Raw genomic sequence first — 17,536 nt, forward strand, 5'->3', positions numbered from 1 at the left:
CGGGGTAATTAGTCGGATACAATTGGGGAGAAAAATGGGGGGGGGGGAATAAAAAATGGCTTCTTGTTAACCACACATTTGTTATGGGATAAGTGTTAGTTCTGAAGAAAAAGTGATGTGTGTAGTTCCAGTTACATGTTGCTGTGTTTCACTGCGAAGGCCTGTGTTGAACAAAATGCTGCTATTTGCACGGGTATTGTAAGATCCTTAGTCCGGATGACTACAAAAATGTGCTGGATACTTGTTTTTAGAGTTGTCATCAACATTCATTATTCTAATGTGTATCACTTTTCTGAGGCCAAACTCTTGAGCTTTCGCTTCATTTCATATGTTCAGTGTGGTTTGTGTTTCATACTTGTTCTGTTGTATTGTATTTAAATAAGGATTTTCGTTTCCATGGAAAAATCATGCTTTCAGATGAACTGATCTTAAGAGTCGGCGGCACGGTGGCGCTTTGGTTAGCGCGGTCGCCTCACAGTGAGAAAGTCCTGGATTCGAACCCCAGGAGGTAGTCCAACCTCAGGGGGGTCGTCCCGGGTCGCCCTCTGTGTGGAGTTTGCATGTTCTCCCCGTGTCTGCGTGGGTTTCCTCCGGGTGCTCCGGTTTCCTCCCACAGTCCAAAGACGTGTAGGTCGGGTGAATCGGCCATACTAAATCGTCCCTAGGTGTGAATGTAGGGGCCCTGTGATGGCCTGGTGGCCTGTCCAGGGTGTCTACCTGCCTGCTGCCCAATGACTGCTGGGATAGGCTCCAGCATCCCCGCGACCCTGTGTAGGATAAGTGGCTTAGACAATGAATGGATGGATGGATGGATGAGTGGAGTAGTGACAGGGCCTTATCCACTATGTAGCCTATCACAGTTCACATGTGTTGTTTGTTGAAAATCCAAAAACTGTAGTGGTAGTGTATTCCTCCTCTCTCAGAATATGTTCTGCTCTTTCAGAGAACCACCGCTCGTGTATCACTTCTAATGGCTGAAACTGAACCCTACTGAGTTGCAGACCAAACTGTTACATTTGATAAGAGCTGCCACAACGCACAAAACATCTTTATTTTCTCGTTTATACAATGTAGCCGATCTGACAACATTAACATGTTTATTATGGGTCATTAAGTTCAAGACTGTAACCTGTGCCTGAACATGAACATGATCATTAAAGAGACGACAGTTTTACATTCTCTGTACATTACTGTAAATAATGAAAATAAAAAAAACTAGGTTAAAGGTAATTCTTGTACATGAAATTATTTTTTATCGTCAAGATTATATGCCAACCATTTTTTTGTAAATAGATATTTACTTTCGTACCTGTGAATTTATGTCAGAACTGTGACCACTAGTTGAGGCGTTAAGCGATACCACATTCAAACACTAGTGGGCGTTGCTAGTCAAGACAAAACCCACTAGTGAAAAACAATCGCCTAAGGAAATCCAGTCCAGTGTGTTCCCTTAACGAACCTCATAGCTTTGCAGAAATATTGGTTTGTGCGTTTACCTATACGGAAAAAATGCTGCATACAGTACATTTTATTTTCTCAACAACGTCGGACTGATGAAAACACCAGCAGGCTAAAGCTGTTACAGGAACCGTATTCTCAAAATGAGCATTTCCCTGTGCTGACGATGCAGGTGTTTGCCCAACGAGGTCAAGACACCAAAATTAAATGTGTCTATTTCATTCAAACATTCATTTTGCTGTAGATCAAATTCATTCAAGATACACCTCATTTAAGGTACAGCCTATTAAAAACAAAAACAACATGAAGCAATGCTTTGTCCTTAGGTCTCGTTTATGTCATTTCTTAAATAAATAGAAAACATTCATTTACTCGTGAAACGTTTCCATGCAGGTAATCAAAGCCTGTGACAGAAAAAAAGTCCAATTTTGAACCACAGATCAAAATCTACCGGTTTTATCAAAATATGATCTATGAGTCTCTCGTGTTGAAAAGCGCTATATAAAATGCAGCCTGATCGATGGATTGATCTGGAACATGTCCCCTGCCTGTGTCAGGGGGACATGGTGCACCGCTCTTTCAAACGGGTTTCTGAAACAGAGTTATCGTCTTGTGACTGAGTGGAGATGTGTTGGTTTAGGAAGGTCGTCTTTTCCAGTTTCCCAGATGACGTCCCCCACCACCACCGGTCCTCGGCATCACCGAGTCCACTCGACGTCACATTGAATGTTCGAAGAAGGTTGAATCGGTTCAGCTGGATACAACGACAGAACTGGAGGAGGAGGGGGGGGGGCTAAGAGTACATCTGTCGCCATCTTGCAATGCTGTGAGTGAATAGTACCCATGGCCATTGTGACTCGTTAATGGTCACGTCCTTATTTGCATTTGAAACCGATCGTTGGTTCCGGCCGTTACGCAGCGGTGTTGTTTATAAGGGTGGGGATACCTTCAGGTCACGTACACGAGTGATGAAACGTTTCTGTCGACAAACGTTGTATCCCGATGAACCGGTTCAACCTTCTTTTTTGATTTTCTTACCTGCATTATTGAGCATGCGTCAAAGCGCGTGACGTCAAAAGATGACGCAATTCCTCTTCCTGCTAGAGTGCTGCGCTTTACGGCAGGCTACCAGAGCTCTTTTTGCGGCTTCCCTAAAAATGTCCTCCACGTTCTCTTGATATTTAGAGGAGCACTCCAGATAAAGGTCGGCGTTCATCCGCTGTCGAGTCTCCTCTCCCTGTGTACCCAACCACATGTCATTAAAACTGGGGGTATAAATATGTAAGGGTAGAGGAACACATAGTATACCACTTTTTCTTTTAAGGTGCACATTGTACTGAAATAAATGTTGGAAGTCTGAACTCAAATCAGAATTAATGTTAACAACTTATTACACATAGTGATACAGCTGAAATTATTAATAATCAGTTTTTTCAGGAGGATTTTTTTCCTCTTGCAAATTGTTCTGGACAATATTACATCAAACAAAATGCTTGTTGTCATACATTTGTAGGGCATCTGAACACTTTATTTAGTTACCTGTAAGTAGGTTATTGGAGTCTGATCCATGGCTTTAAGCTTCCTTATACACTCTTTATCCTTCCTAAGATCAGTCTTGCAACCAATCAGGATGATTGGGATGTCCTGACAGAAGTGCTTCACCTCTGGATACCACTGGTAGAAAATGCAACAACAAAAAAATTAATGCAGATTTCTTGAATTTATTCAATTTGCCAACTGCTGAAATTATCATTTTTTATTATATTTTCTTTTAAAATTACAACATCATCCTGAGCTACACTCGGTCACTTATAGAAAAGGGATCTTCATCCAATGTTCATCCAAAAAGGATCTTCATCCAATGTGCAGAACTCGGGAATTTGCCTCCAGCATGTTTCAACAATATGCAAATGTGTTGTTGTTAAATGCTACTAGTAATGCACCTACGCAATGTCGGTGAGCATTTGTTAAACAAAACCCATTGCACACTACACACCTTACGCCAAGGAACAAAATAATCTCCACATCTCATACTCAAGTTTTGGCTGTGCACAGGTTAAGTTAGTTAAAGGTAATAGTCTTGTGTCAGCTACGTTGTTTTACATCGTTTGTCGTGTCCTTTTGTTTGCTTTTCTGGTGTTCACAGGCGGGCCGCGCCGTTGTTTGCATTCTTCCCAGTAAGGCAGAGTTCAAGTGTACCTGCTAGTTTACTTTTGACAACTATATCTGCACTGATTCTCTGTTCATACCTGAATCACATACCAATTACACTGAAAAGAATGCGAGAATGTATTACACTTTGACAATAATTTTCAGACTACATTGCTATATGAACACCTAGCATCAAATCTGCTGGTATAAACGCTAAAAGCTTGTTCACAGACGTTCGCTTGGCTTCATGCTGCGAGAGCAACAACTGAGTCACCTGGCGTGGCCAAGGAGTCACCATTACCTTGATCAAGACGTTCTCGAAGCTGGTAGGGTTGGTCACATCATAGCAGACCAAAATCAGGTTGGCTTCCTGGTACGAGAGAGGCCTTAATCGGTCATAGTCTTCCTGCCCTATGAGAAATAACATGCATTTTTTTTCTTTTGGAGGGGGGGGGTTGTGTGGTTTTAATGAAATTTGATTTCACTTGAAATTTGTGGTAAATCAGTACACGTCCTACTGCAGGAGGCACGGTTAGATGGATGTTATCATCGGTCACTGGGGGAAGATGGTGGTTAGATGCAGAAGAAGTAAGCCATTATATTCTGTCATTGTAAGGTTACAAGGAAATTCATCTTCTGCATGTAACCCATCCTATTGTGTAGGAGCAGTGGGCAGCTGGGGACCAACTCCAGTTCTTTCCATCGCCTTGCTCAGGGGCACAGACAGGCGTATTAACCCTAACATGCATGTCTGTTTTTTTTCTTTTGGGTTTTCCCCCTTTTTCTCCCCAATTGTATCTGGCCAATTACCCCACTGGTCGCTGCTCCGCCCCCTCTGCCGATCCGGGGAGGGCTGCAGACTACCACATCCCTCCTCCGATACATGTGGAGTCGCCAGCTGCTTCTTTTCACCTGACAACGAGGAGTTTCGCCAGGGGGATGCAGTGCGTGGGAGGATCACGCTATTCCTTCCAGTCCCCCCCCCTGAACAGGCACCCCGACCAACCAGAGGTTGGCGCTAGTGCAGCGACCAGGACACACACCCACAACCAGCTTCCCACCTGCAGACCCAGTGAATTGTGTCTGTCGGGACACCCGACCAAGCCTGAGGTAACACGGGGATTCCAGCTGGCGACCTCCGTGTTGGTAGGCAACGGAATAGACTGCCACACCACCCGGACGCCCCGTATGTCTTTTTGATGGTGGGGGGAAACCAGAGCACCCAGAGTAAACCCACGCAGACCCGGGGAGAACATGCAAACTCCACACAGAAAAGGGCCTGGGACAGCCTGGGGTTCAAACCCAGGACCTTCTTGCTGTGAGGCAACAGTGCTAACCACTGGGCCACCATGCCGTCCACATAACAAGAGGATGAACGTTAAAGAATTTTAATATTTAAGTAAATTTAAGTTGTTAATGAGTACTAAGTTGAAATTTTTCACTTTTACATTCTAGAGGTGAAAGCAAAATGCCTATTAGGCAGTTGAGAGCAATGTCAAGCAACACTCATGCCTGAAGCAACGTGATGCTGTCTTGGAGTAGATGTGTAAAACCACATCCGGGTGCGAACTTCCCTTTGCATCAGCAAGCAGCCTTGCTGCAAGTGCACAACGATAAGCAGCTTATTGTGAGGGCACAGGGAAGATGCCATTGTTATCTTGGATAACAAATTATTCCACAAGCAGTAGTTGTTTGAATGTGGTGTCTAGTTCAACATGGAAGACGAGGGTGTCGGGGACATCTTGGTCTGTCAATCACGTGGTCGTGACAGTTCTCTGAAAATCTTTTTGACACACCCTTCCCTGAGCTTATGCAGTGACCGAAGGAAAAATTTTTTTATTTGCCTATCTAATTATAGGTATATATATTTATTTATATATTTAACTATTATACCTATTAACTTATTCACCTTATTAATCATAGGGTACAATTGAAAGGGAAACGACAAAAGTCGCTCAGCGTGTTCCTGTCTTTTTCTCTGGTAACATTCAATTTTATTTTTTGGCACCTTTTTCCCCCCCCTTTATTCAGACATTTGTCACAATTTAGGGGAAAGTTGCTGTTGATAACCATCTGACTTCACCTTTAGACTGCTTGTTGGGTAGTTGGAAATGTAAAACCTGATGGGTAGGTCTTGATGGGAAATGATGCACAGTTGACCACAAAGTTTGCGCTAACATGAAACTTCATCATTTCCTCTGCCAAAGACATTGGCAGTCATCAGTAACGTGGCAAACACCCAGGCCAAGAATAAAGGCATCATCTATATGGTGGTGTTGAATGTTGTGAAAGATGTGAAGAGGCTCATTGGTGATTTTTGAGTCATTATCTAGACGTTTATCTAAACATCCACACATCTCTGAATAAGTCTTGATGCTCAATAATCCAGGTAAGAAAATCAAAGAAGGTTGAATTAGTTCATCTGGATACAATGTTTACTGACAGATGTCTGTCAAGAAACATTGTATCCAGATGAACATATTCAACCTTCTTTGATCCTGGAATAAGGCTCACATTCTTGTTCATAAGGCAATTGCTAATGTTTATCAAAGTCACCTGTTTGATAAGATAAGAAGTCTTACCGGCTGTGTCATACAAGTTGAGTTTGACTTGTTTTCCTTTGTGAGAAATTGTGGTGACATATTTCTCAAAAACTGAGGGGGCATATTTCTGTAATATACAAAGAGAACGAAAGAGACAAAGATATAACAGGTCTATGCGACAGTGCTATCGAAAGAAGCGAGATTCAAGTCAATTAAAAAATGTTGTAAGTTCAATTATTTCAAAGGCCTTACATCATGTGCCAAGTTTTAACTCCTCTATAACCTTTTACGCTTTTCTATGTTGTCTAAAAGTGTATAGCTGATATAGAGGTGCACAAATTTTCGATAAATCGCTTTTAATTTGAATTACTGGTGGTAAGATTTACTTTAGACAGGTGTAAAATTCAGCGTTGTGACTGTACTATCGTGTGGTATGTACTTAACAGTATGGTAAAAAGAAAAAGAAAAAAGAACATGTAATTAAACATTGCCATCACAAGATGCCACATGACTTCCAAGTTCCTCTTACCTCTGGAAAGTCTCCTTTGGCATAAACCATCAGAAGAGAGGTTTTCCCACAGCCTCCATCTCCCACAATGACAAATTTCAGTTCGTCACCCTTTTTTTTCACTGGACCGTTTTCTGTCATGTCAGCTCAAAATAATCCAAGGGGCCAAACAGAACAAGACTTCACCTACTCCCTCCAATATTGGGCTAAATGCATATCACGGCCCTGTGAGTTAACTGGGGAAGGCTGACAGATGATTTATAGTGTGCCGTGAGAGAGAGGAACAGTCAGTGCACATGTTTACCAGGTAGCTGTTCACCACTTCCTGTTTCCTGTCTCACTTGAGCTGTTTCGGATTGACCCCGGACATTTCCCTCTTTTCTCCTTTCAGCTGTGTTCACCGAAGGCAGGTCTTTATTAAACTTCAGCTGAACATCCAAGAGTCCGTGTCATTTATGTCTGGCTGCTGTCCCCGCATCTGCCTGCCTAATTTTCTGGGCGGGGACTGAACTCTGAAGCACTGCCTCTGAGAACTCTGCGTGCGTGTGTGTGTGTGTGTGTGTGTGTGTGTGTGTGTGTGTGTGTGTGTGTGTGTGTGTGTGTGTGTGTGTGTGTGTGCCAGATCCAACAAAGACCTGAAAGGCGGAACTGGCGGAAGACAGCGGCAGCGAGGGCGGATGAAGACTGCAACAAGAGGGCGGTTCCCCGGTCCTCTTGGTTCTTTCTCCATGGCGTGTGGACTCTGGCCACGCCCTGGCCAAAGTGGCGGCTTGCAAGGCGCATCAGCCTCTCCGCGTAAAACAAAGCTGTCACGCGCAGGCGTCCTCTCGCAGGGACCTACTCGACCCCGAGTGACCGCCGATGAGGATCATTGGCTAACAGCTACGGCCCCCCGCTCGCACCGCGCACGCGTGTGGGCGAACATGGTTTTTAAGTGTATGAAGCCTTGTTACAAGTCGACCTCTGTTTGGCCCAAGACAGCGCAACAATCAACAATCCTCCCCCCGCAGTTAGCAACCAGAGAACTGGCGTTTCGACATACTGATACCGGGCAGGCTACGCCTAAAACTGCGTCACTGAAAATCTACTGGAGACGGACTACGTCTTGATTAAACGTTTCCTAAAATATATATATATATATATATATATATATATATATATATATATATATATATATATATATATATATATATATATATATATATATATTTCTGGTAGGGCCGTCACGTCAGACGGAACCCGGGAAGTAAGGACGTCTTCCGGTTCATAAACGCAGCGGAAGTGCTGAGCAACGTCGCTACTAGCTTGTCAGTAATGACGAACGAATAAGTACACACTAACTGCACATAATGTGAGATTTTACAGGGCATGCATCCTCCATTTTCTTTAACGTCCTCTTCTCCTTCTTTCCTCGGCAGTAGTTTATTGTACTAGTTCGTCTCTTTTTTTTCTTTTGTAGGCATTAATGTTTTCCTTGTTGTGCAACGTTTTTATTAACATGCCAGTTATTGCTGTCACTGAGCAGCCGTAATAGCAGTATAATAAAACGTTTGCAGTAGTAGTGGTGATACCAAATGGGGTTTCACGTTGACTAACCTAGCAGGCCTTTGGATGCATTTTCAATACTTAAATTCGCAAAGAGTGGACATTTTATAAAGCTTCAGACAAACTAAGCCCATAGATTTCGTGGACATGCAAAATACGACGAGTCTCGTCATCTAGATAAACCCTTTACCCGCCATGTCCAACAGCTTCCTGTTTCCAGGTCAGGAAACAATGGCCGAGAGATTTTCCAAACAAACACCCACTTTCCCCCCTGCCATGTTTAAAAGTGGGAATGCCTGGGGCTATTTAAAAAGCGAGATTGCACCCTTGTCCGTTCTCTGGCCGACCGTTACCATGACGTCACAAATAAGGTGGCTCAGCAAACTTGTTTAATCTAGTCACAAGGCATTTCTCCGGTAACCCGCTGGAAACACTGAAATCCCCCCGAGTTTCCTATATTGATATCTCTGTGCATAGTGTGACCTCTTTCTCAAAGGTCAAAATAATTTAAGAAATACCTACAGAAATTTTAATAGGTGCAACCGAGTTTGATGATGCTCGGCTGGGCAGGCGACCTCAATTTACAATGGGTGTTGTGCAAACAATTATATAACAAACAGAGGTGGGAATGACCCAGTTTTCAGTGTGGACCATTTTCCTGGTTGTGGAGACAAGAAAATGCCTGAAAATCTACATTTCAGTGGCAACTACTAGGGACGGCTGTCACCGGCAAGTGGAAATCCCAAAAAAATGTGTGCAAGCTATCCCTTTAAGGGGAAAAAATGCCACAACCCATGGTGCCATCTATACATCACACTATTTCCATGCCATGCATATCCAGGTAGTGTCATCATCAGTGTGTGTGTGTGTGTGTGTGTATATATAGATATATACACAGACACAGACACACACACACACACTGATGTTAGCATGCACACACCAAAACATCACTTTTCAATTAGTGGGGTATTAATTTAGAATGAATAATATTTCAAAAAAATTTGCAACCTGCCTTTGTGCACCATATTATCTTACAGTTTCGGTTATCAGAATCAGTCATGTTTATTGGCCATGTAGGTTTGCACAAACATGGAATTTGACTCCGGCTTCGTGGCTCTTAGTGTACTTAACATAGAATAACAACACAACAGCACAACAATCCTCAGCTCTATACACAAGGATTGATTTATACAGGTGAAATAAGAGGTGATAAGGTGCAATGGTGCAGAGAATATATCAATTATTATTATTATTGTTCATTATTAGTATTATTATTAATTACAATTATAACTATTCCATGCTGTCTACTTTAATCATAGTGTAAGTCTGCAAAAATGCATTTTTTTACTCATGACTAAAACACAGTTTCATACAGAAAACCATCACACTAAAGACCCAGGTACACAGGAAACTTGAATGCCAAACTGTGTTTAGGTTCAGAGACAACAACAGCAGCAACAACACCGTATTAATTCACGTTTAGCGTGTTTTATTGATGAAGTACCTCAGACAGGCGAGGGGTAAACAGCCAAGCAAAACACGTCAATCAACAAAACAAATTAGAGATATGCCAGTCACGACACTGCAAACATGAGGGTGCAAAAAAAAGGGGAAAAAAAGAGGAGAGGAAAATGTCGGAGTAAAGCAGCATTACCACGGTACGAGTCCTTCACTTGAAAGATTATCAAACGAACAGGTTATCAAACACACAACACATCGCCGGGGAGTCTTGACAAAAAAAAGAAAAAGAAGAAAGAAAGAAGAAAAGAACAATCCTTCACACTCAACGTCCAACGTAAGAAGACAAATGAGCATGTTACCAAAATGGATTTCACCACACTGCGGTCTTCATCCGGCCCAGCCTGACCGAACAACAGACTAATCTTAACCAAAATGCTGGTGACTGCCTCCTACAATAACAACACAATCACTGATTAAACGCAAGATTACAACAGTGAAAATCGCTCCTGATTAAAAAACAAAACAAAAAAAACTGACTAGCGCCCACACGCGCAGTACAAAAGCATGCATGGTTACATAAAGGCCTAAAATTCAAAACGTACATCCTTGCAGTGTTATCATTGAATGACCCATATACAGAATAACTCAAAACAAAAACAACCACTTTAATCGACTGACATTCGCCTCAAGACGGTCCTCCAGTGAGACCGGCCATGCCCATTGTGTGGAATATTCCAGTCAGTTTGTGCGTAATGACAAGGGTAAGCCAACTGAGGAGGTTTCTGGAGGGCCTAAAAATAACTGCCTCACTGCCCTTTTGCAAACGCTGCACTCTGATCTCGGCTTAACTCGCATTCAAGGGTTTTCAAAAAAAACTGGCCTGGTTTCTTTTCCGCGTATCCTTCACGGGTTTGTTTTACGGTGGAGAGAAACGAGAACTGGCGGGGGCCTGCGACTTTAAAAAAGGCGGAGAGGAATGCGCCCGTCGCAGTGAGGTGAATAGATAACACACGCACGCGCGCACACACAAATACACACACACACACCACACACAAAAAAAAGGCAGGCCTCGGTCCTCTGTGCCAGGAAAACAACCCCGCAAAGCTGGACGTTTTCAAAGTTTGCGCCATACCACGACTCGGCTCTGGTCAGTAGTCACCCAGCAGTGTGGCGAGATAACACTGAATATCGTTTTGCTCAAACACAGCACAATGCACACTGATGGCACGGCACGGCCCGGCCCGGCCCGGCGTTGACGCGCAGTGCTGGAAGCAAAAGCACACTGCGTGACAGGCACCGTGGGGACATGACTGCGTAACCTTTATGATCTACAGTAATCCCACACACACTCGCACGCACACGCACACACGCACACGCCAACACCCACCCCTCCTCCTCCTTCACCGCTCCCCAGTCTCCCTTTCTCCCTTCTCTGTTAACCGTTTACCAGCCGCATGGATTATATCGTGGTGGTTTCTATGGTCTTCCTCGTGGCGGATCAGCTCTCCGAAAACATACAGAACTGCCCCATTGTCTTGAGTGGAAAGCGAGATAGCGCAAAGCGCACGCAGAGAGCCTTTTCGCGCACCCTTTAAGAGTCCGGGGGAGAGAAAAAAAAGACACGGCGCTGCTGCAAAACAAAAGGATACCGTTGACCTTATATGGCTAAGTGTGTATGAGGGGAGGGGGGATGGGGAGGGGGGAGGGGTGCACCCGCTCTGAAACTCAAATGGCGACGAGCCAAAAAAATTCAGTTCCTATTCTTGCCAAGACTAGTCTGGAGCTGTTACCCGCAGCCCTGCGCAGCCAGCAGCAGGGCGACGGAACCGACGCCGCCATGCCTGTACTTATTGTTGTCCCGCCACACACACACACACACACTGTTGATTACTTTTAGTCATCACAGGCTTTCAAGAACGTTTAAAATCAACAATTAATAAGCATGTTGCTGGTTAAAAAAAAAAAAAACAACGAGCGAGCCCTCGGAGACAGCGCTCCGTCAAATGGCCGAGCCTCACCCAGTTATGGCGCAGCAGCGTTCGCAGCACAGCGCTCCCCTTTGTCTGAGCGGGAGCCATTTTGAGAGAGAGCGGCACAGGAGCTCGCTGAGCAAGCTCACGTTAGACATCAGGAGGTCCGTTTGGACAAAGGGAGGCACTGAAATATGCGAGCTATTTCAGCCAATAAGACCTTTAATATTCTCTTTTGGATTACATGTTTTGAATACTTAACTGTAAGTTTCCAATTAAGATAACAGTCAATAAAATAAAACAACAATGCCACTATTATATTTTATAACAGTCGTTTTTTTTGTGGTTTTGTTGGTATCATGTTTTTAAATCGTGTAATTTGTGTTTTGTCCTCTTTTCGAGAAAATGCTTACACAATTAGCTTACTCAAGGAAACAGCTCAAAATCCATTACCTTTCAAAACAACTTTCCACTGCAGTTTGTTTGTGTTGTGTAGGTTCACTTTAATATCTTGAAACTGACGAGGGCACATTTGACTGTAATCCTGTCTTCAAGGAAAAGGGAGGATAGTTTGCATAGTGCCCAGACAGATGAGGCTTGAAGATGTTCAGCATATTCGCTGGTTTCAGAGGCAGGAGCCTACAACTCATCAAACGTTTTCAAACGGGCTATGTTCCTGCTAATGTGTTGTTCCTTTTCAGGAGATGCATTCCCACCCCTCTATGCCATTTTTTGAGGATCCGAAGATGGAACTGAAAACATTCCTTCTGCCCCTTCATTCAGGCCTGTTAAATGCATTTCACCAAAATACAGAGGTAAACATTTTCACCAGAATTTCTCCCTCCATCTGTTTCCTTTGAGCTTTAATGGGGTGTCTGAGAGCCGTCGTAGACTGCAGGCTGCCTGGCTGAAGTTCTCCACAATCTGAAATATGCCCTTGAAGCAAGGTCAGGCACTGTTGTACGTTTGGTTCCCAAACGCTTGCTAGCCACAATAACAAGATATGAGCTATCTCAACGTTCTTATGCAGGTGCAAGTTGAGCCAGCATTATAGCAGCACGGCATTATAAGACTGAGCTGACACGAGGTCACTAAACATTACTGGCGTGTGAACAAGTAAATCTTAGTGTTTAAGTCATTAATCAGATAATAGGGGAAATGAATCCACAAATTTAAGAAAACACAATGAAAACGTTTTTGCTAAAGGCCATTACTTGACCATGGCCTGCTCTCTGTCGTTTGAGGAGTCGTGGTAGAAACCAGGAATGGATATTCTGATACCAGCATGCCAGTGAACATAATGAAGGTTGGCTTCTAGATATACCATTTGCCTATATGATCAATGTGATCATAGCTCAGATAATAAACTAACAGAGAAAAACTTTTAATAACAGTAACTTGCATGCCCAATATTTACATAAAGCTTAATTACCAAAATGTTAAAAGTACTATAAAAGAATTGAACTTACTCATTGCTACTCATATCCTACAAGGCCATAAAGTGCAATATGCCAATAGACATTTTGTTAATTTTACTGTGTTTTTCTCAAGTAAACACCTCCAAATCTATAAACTGTTTATTTACAACATTTGGTTTCTTTTTTACTTCAGAAACAAATACTATTATATGGGTGTGCCATGACCTAGTTAAGACAAAGATGGATTCCAGGCAGAGAAAAAAGGTTCAAAATGTCAAAGGGATTACATCCAGTATTTTATCTTCCTTCTTCTCAATCCTTTAAAGGAGGAATCATAGTTTTATCATAGTCCATGAGAGATGAGGAAATCAAGTATAAGATCCCTTTTGGAACAAAGGAAACCCATATAGGCCATTGAGTCCTGTTTCAGGAAAATGGCTGCCGAGAGCGCACAGCCCCCTCTCTCTGCTCTCTGTTGAAGGATTCCTGAGCCGTGCCTCTAATAGCAGAATGCTGAAATGCTGCTGCGCTCTGATTGGTCGGCGGAGCTGCTGCTGTTAACCAGCCAATTGCCCGAGCACTGCGAAATATCAAGCAATGCCAAACAACCCCCCTCGACTCATTTTTTTTAATCAGCGTTAGCAAAAAAAAAAACAACAAAAAAACCTTGTTGACTCAAAATTATTGAAATGAAACAGAATAGATTTGGAATTGAAAAATGTTTTCAACAATAAATATGGATTAGGATAGAAAGTAGGCAGTTTACTAATCGACAAGAGTGGGGTAAGATCTGACAAACTGCTATGCAACAGCGCTTGTACGACCAAAAAAAAAAAAACCCAACCCCCCCCCTCCCCGAAAACACTTTACAGTCTAAAATTTTAAGCATATCCCTTTAGGCTACAGTAGGTTACGCCGGGGTTTTCAATTTGCAGCCCACATCACTCTTAATGGCAGTTCGGTGGTTTAAATCGATTGTGGCCACCGCAATTGTTGTGCTAAATAAACAGAATTTGGTGGAATTATCAAAGGTAGCAGAATTGTACAAATAAGGGAGGGATTATTTCATTAGCATTAGAATCAGTTTGAAAGGTATTACCCCTTGTCTCTATCTTGTTTGCCATTTAAGTAAATGCAATCGTTAAGTTCGTCACAAAAAATCAATTTCGGGATTAGAACCACTTCCCTATTATAGGCCTGCGCGTACCCAGAAGTTCGCGTAGTTTTAACTTTCCGAATATTTCGCGATGGTTTAATGCTATGCGGCGATGCGTTTATGTCGTAAAACATAAAGGTCTGGAAAGAACTTAGTAGCGAAAGTGCGAACGCTAAGGGACGTGGGCAAGCAGCGTTGTATTGTGGGAGAGACAGTGGCTACATAGTAGAAGCACACAATATGTGTTTGCTCGTTTGCGAGGAACCAGGCTTCTTCAAGCAAAACCATGTTCTCGTACTAGCGGACCGAAAACAATTTGTTTTTCCTTAAATAACAAAACATTTGACCACATCATGTCCAAGGCGGTAGAGAGAAATAGGGTGAACGAAGACCATGGCAAAAAGCAGAGTTCAAGTAAGCTTGTTCTTTTTTTCTTTCTCTTGCCTAATGTCTGTTTCGGTAATTGAGATACGCTAGATTCTATTTTGCTTGTAGGTGGGCTAGTCAGTGACCCTTTAACCAAACTCAAGCATCTGTGATACATAGCCAGCTTGTGATTACTGATCATGCTAAAAGCGGTAGCATGTTTTCCGCATGGTAGGTAGCTCTATCGTTTCAGGTTTGTCGAACGGCATGGATAGCCATCCCGTTTGCGGTTCAGGGGAGAAGCGAAGTCACCATTGGAGAAGTTACAAGTTGATTATTGACCCGGCACTGAAGAAGGGATCACACAAATTGTATCGCTACGATGGACACACTTTTAACATGCCCGTAAGTGTAATCGTTCGTGCACGAGCCTTTGATGCGGCGAATAATTACCATTGAAACAGAGTAACCGACCTCCATGATTATGTTACAATGTAGCCTTGTTATTTGGGTCGGCTGGACGGGAAAGGCTTGTTTTTTTGCAACTTGCACAGCGTGCCAATTGTGTTGATAAGCGCACAGAGACATTGAACACTTTGCCAGTCGTTAACTAGTAACTTCTTCGCAACAAGTCATTGAAGCGTGCCTCAAAGTTTTGGACTGTTTCCCACACAGAACCCCGGAATTCCGCCAGTCGATACCGTCCGGGACCCGAGAATCGGTCGTCTCTGGACGAAATACAAGGAAACCGATCTACCGGTCCCGAAATTTAAGGTAAATATTGTGGCACAACACTTGCTTTGACGACGTCCATCATGCTTAAGTTTTTTGGGGACTGACAAATATGGGTTGTCAGACACACCCCCTCGCCAATCACTTGAATGTAACGTGATTGTGTGATATCTTACTCGGCGAATATCCACTTAACTGTTTCATGCACAATTAAAGTTCGGCTTTGGATTTTATATGTATAAATATTTAATAAGGAACCTAAGAATATTTATCCGTGCTTACTATTGATTATAAAGAGGCTTAAATCCGTTCTATGTCCGGTTCTCAGTAATGACCCAAACATGGTTTAATGGTGCTGATTATTAACCCTACGACATTTATAATATTTATTTATTTTTATGCTTTTTTTTCCAATTTAGATCGATGAGTGTTACATCGGCCGTATTCCCCCAAAGGAGGTGACATTTGCAAGGCTGAATGATAACATTAGGGAAGGCTTTTTGACAGACATGTGCAAAAAATTTGGGCATATCGAAGAAGTGGAAATTTTGTACAACCCAAAGAACAAAAAACATCTGGGGATTGCTAAAGTTGTTTTTGAGACCGTGAAGGCCGCCAAAGTTGCCGTCCAGACTCTTCACAACACGTCTGTCATGGGCAACATAATCCACGTGGAGCTCGACCCTAAAGGTAAACAAGAGTTATTTCATGTTCACATGTAGCAGCATTACATTATGCAATCGTTAATGTCCCCCAGGCAGCAGCAACACTTAGAAGAAAGTTTTATCTTTTGCTGAAGTTATTACCGGTGCAGTAGTCACGTGGTTGAGTTTACGTTCGTTGCTTGGTAACGTACGCTAATTGAATTGCACTGAGTGCTCGTCTCCTGCAAGTCTTGAGCTGAGACTGCTGTGTAATGAGTCCCACTGTGTAATTTCAGACATATATTGAAATATGAGGTAATCTCTCAGATTCCAGTTTAATTAGGATGTTTTTCCCCCCTTTCTCTTGCAAGCTTTTTTGTTTTGTTTTCTCAAGTTTGTTGTATTGGAAGCTTTGAAAGATATCCTGACTGTGTATGACTTGATATAGAGATAAAACTAATTGCTATTACTTCTACCTCATACTGATTTGCCCCGCAACTGTTTTTATCCCCAATCATAAAAAAAGTGTAATTTTCCAGCACTTACTGCTTGTTGAATGTTTAAATGTACTCATTAACAACTCCTTATCAGAAAAAAAAAATAATAATAATTCAAATGTTCAAAAACATTTCTTTACTGTATATACCTAGTTTTGGATTGGATTTCATGACTTCAACTCCCCTAACCCCCTTATAAATTTCTACATGACTCCTTGCGGTGGCATCCTGTAATAATTTCAGTAGATACTCTTAAAGAGACAGTCTCTTCCAGAAGTCAAGTGAGATGGCTAATTATGGCTTGTAGAAAATATCTAAATAATGTGACGAGTGTCTTAGTTGCACTGTTACAGCAGCCTATGATTCATCACATGAATTAAATGTGTATCTTCCTAAGGCCGTAGTGACAATATTACTTGCATCACATTCGTAATTATTTTAGGTGGAAAGGTTTGATTCAACAGTTTATAGCTGTGCTTACTAATATTGTAGTTTTCAAGTGGACATTGCCATAGAAATGTTTAATAATTAATATTTTTAATCAATTACATCTTGTCGGCCTTGGCAAGACCGCTTCTAGCTCTGACTTTGGAATGTCTCCCTGTGAATATGTGTATCTATTATCATTTGACGTTTTCAAGCACTTGCTGAAAACTTGTCATTTAGCCTTGCTTTTACTTAGATACCGTTTTAGTTTTGGTACTGTTCATGCTGATTTTATTATATTTTCTTTATCATAGTTAATGTTCTAATGTATCCATTAATTTTCTCATGCACTTTATCTTGTGATACACACGTTGGTCCCTCTATCCCAGTCCCGCCATTAACTATTGATATCCATGTTGACACACGCTGAGATTCTCCCTCATCCCTTGCCCGTATCAAGATTTGGTAATCAACTGGGCTCAACTCAGCCCCCTTCCTTTTACCCTGACCTGAACTCAGCTTTCTTTACAGCTCATCAGCACATTCACATATAAGCACTTGACCCTGACCCTAAACAGAGGTTGCATTAACCCCACACACACACACAGATTCTCTTATAGAAAAATAGAAATGAGTAAATGCTTATTTTTTTTCTTTTTGT

General features: G+C 42.4%; 2 protein-coding genes across 2 annotated transcripts in view; one reads left to right on the plus strand and one right to left on the minus strand.

The window, feature by feature from the left end:
• Positions 1 to 80: 80 nt before the first annotated feature.
• Positions 81 to 7,200, minus strand: rhof (ras homolog family member F). Its single transcript, XM_056291038.1, has 5 exons — positions 6,682 to 7,200; positions 6,192 to 6,279; positions 3,911 to 4,020; positions 2,998 to 3,132; positions 81 to 2,695 (listed from the first exon to the last, which is right to left on the minus strand). Exons 1-5 carry the CDS (start codon positions 6,799 to 6,801, stop codon positions 2,531 to 2,533), a joined length of 618 nt encoding a protein of 205 aa, XP_056147013.1. The 5' UTR covers positions 6,802 to 7,200; the 3' UTR covers positions 81 to 2,530.
• Positions 7,201 to 14,420: 7,220 nt separating this feature from the next.
• setd1ba (SET domain containing 1B, histone lysine methyltransferase a) overlaps positions 14,421 to 17,536 on the plus strand; it is a 70,594-nt gene continuing 67,478 nt past the window's right edge. The window contains exons 1-4 of the mRNA XM_056291035.1: positions 14,421 to 14,624; positions 14,830 to 14,981; positions 15,252 to 15,350; positions 15,728 to 15,998. Coding sequence (XP_056147010.1) covers positions 14,564 to 14,624; positions 14,830 to 14,981; positions 15,252 to 15,350; positions 15,728 to 15,998 — 583 coding nt within the window. The 5' untranslated portion in view covers positions 14,421 to 14,563. The remainder of the gene's footprint in view (positions 14,625 to 14,829; positions 14,982 to 15,251; positions 15,351 to 15,727; positions 15,999 to 17,536) is intronic.

The sequence above is a fragment of the Lampris incognitus genome, chromosome 12 (assembly GCF_029633865.1).
Source record: "Lampris incognitus isolate fLamInc1 chromosome 12, fLamInc1.hap2, whole genome shotgun sequence".
Taxonomy (NCBI): Eukaryota; Metazoa; Chordata; class Actinopteri; order Lampriformes; family Lampridae; genus Lampris; species Lampris incognitus.

Excerpts from the sequence above, each read along its gene's own strand:
- rhof (XM_056291038.1), bottom strand. The coding sequence starts at position 6,801 with ATGACAGAAAACGGTCCAGTGAAAAAAAAGGGTGACGAACTGAAATTT. Across the intron at positions 3,133-3,910 it reads TCGAGAACGTCTTGATCAAG|TGGTATCCAGAGGTGAAGCA; the intron begins GTAATGGTGACT and ends ATTTTCTACCAG. Across the intron at positions 2,696-2,997 it reads CTCCAATAACCTACTTACAG|GGAGAGGAGACTCGACAGCG; the intron begins GTAACTAAATAA and ends TTGGGTACACAG.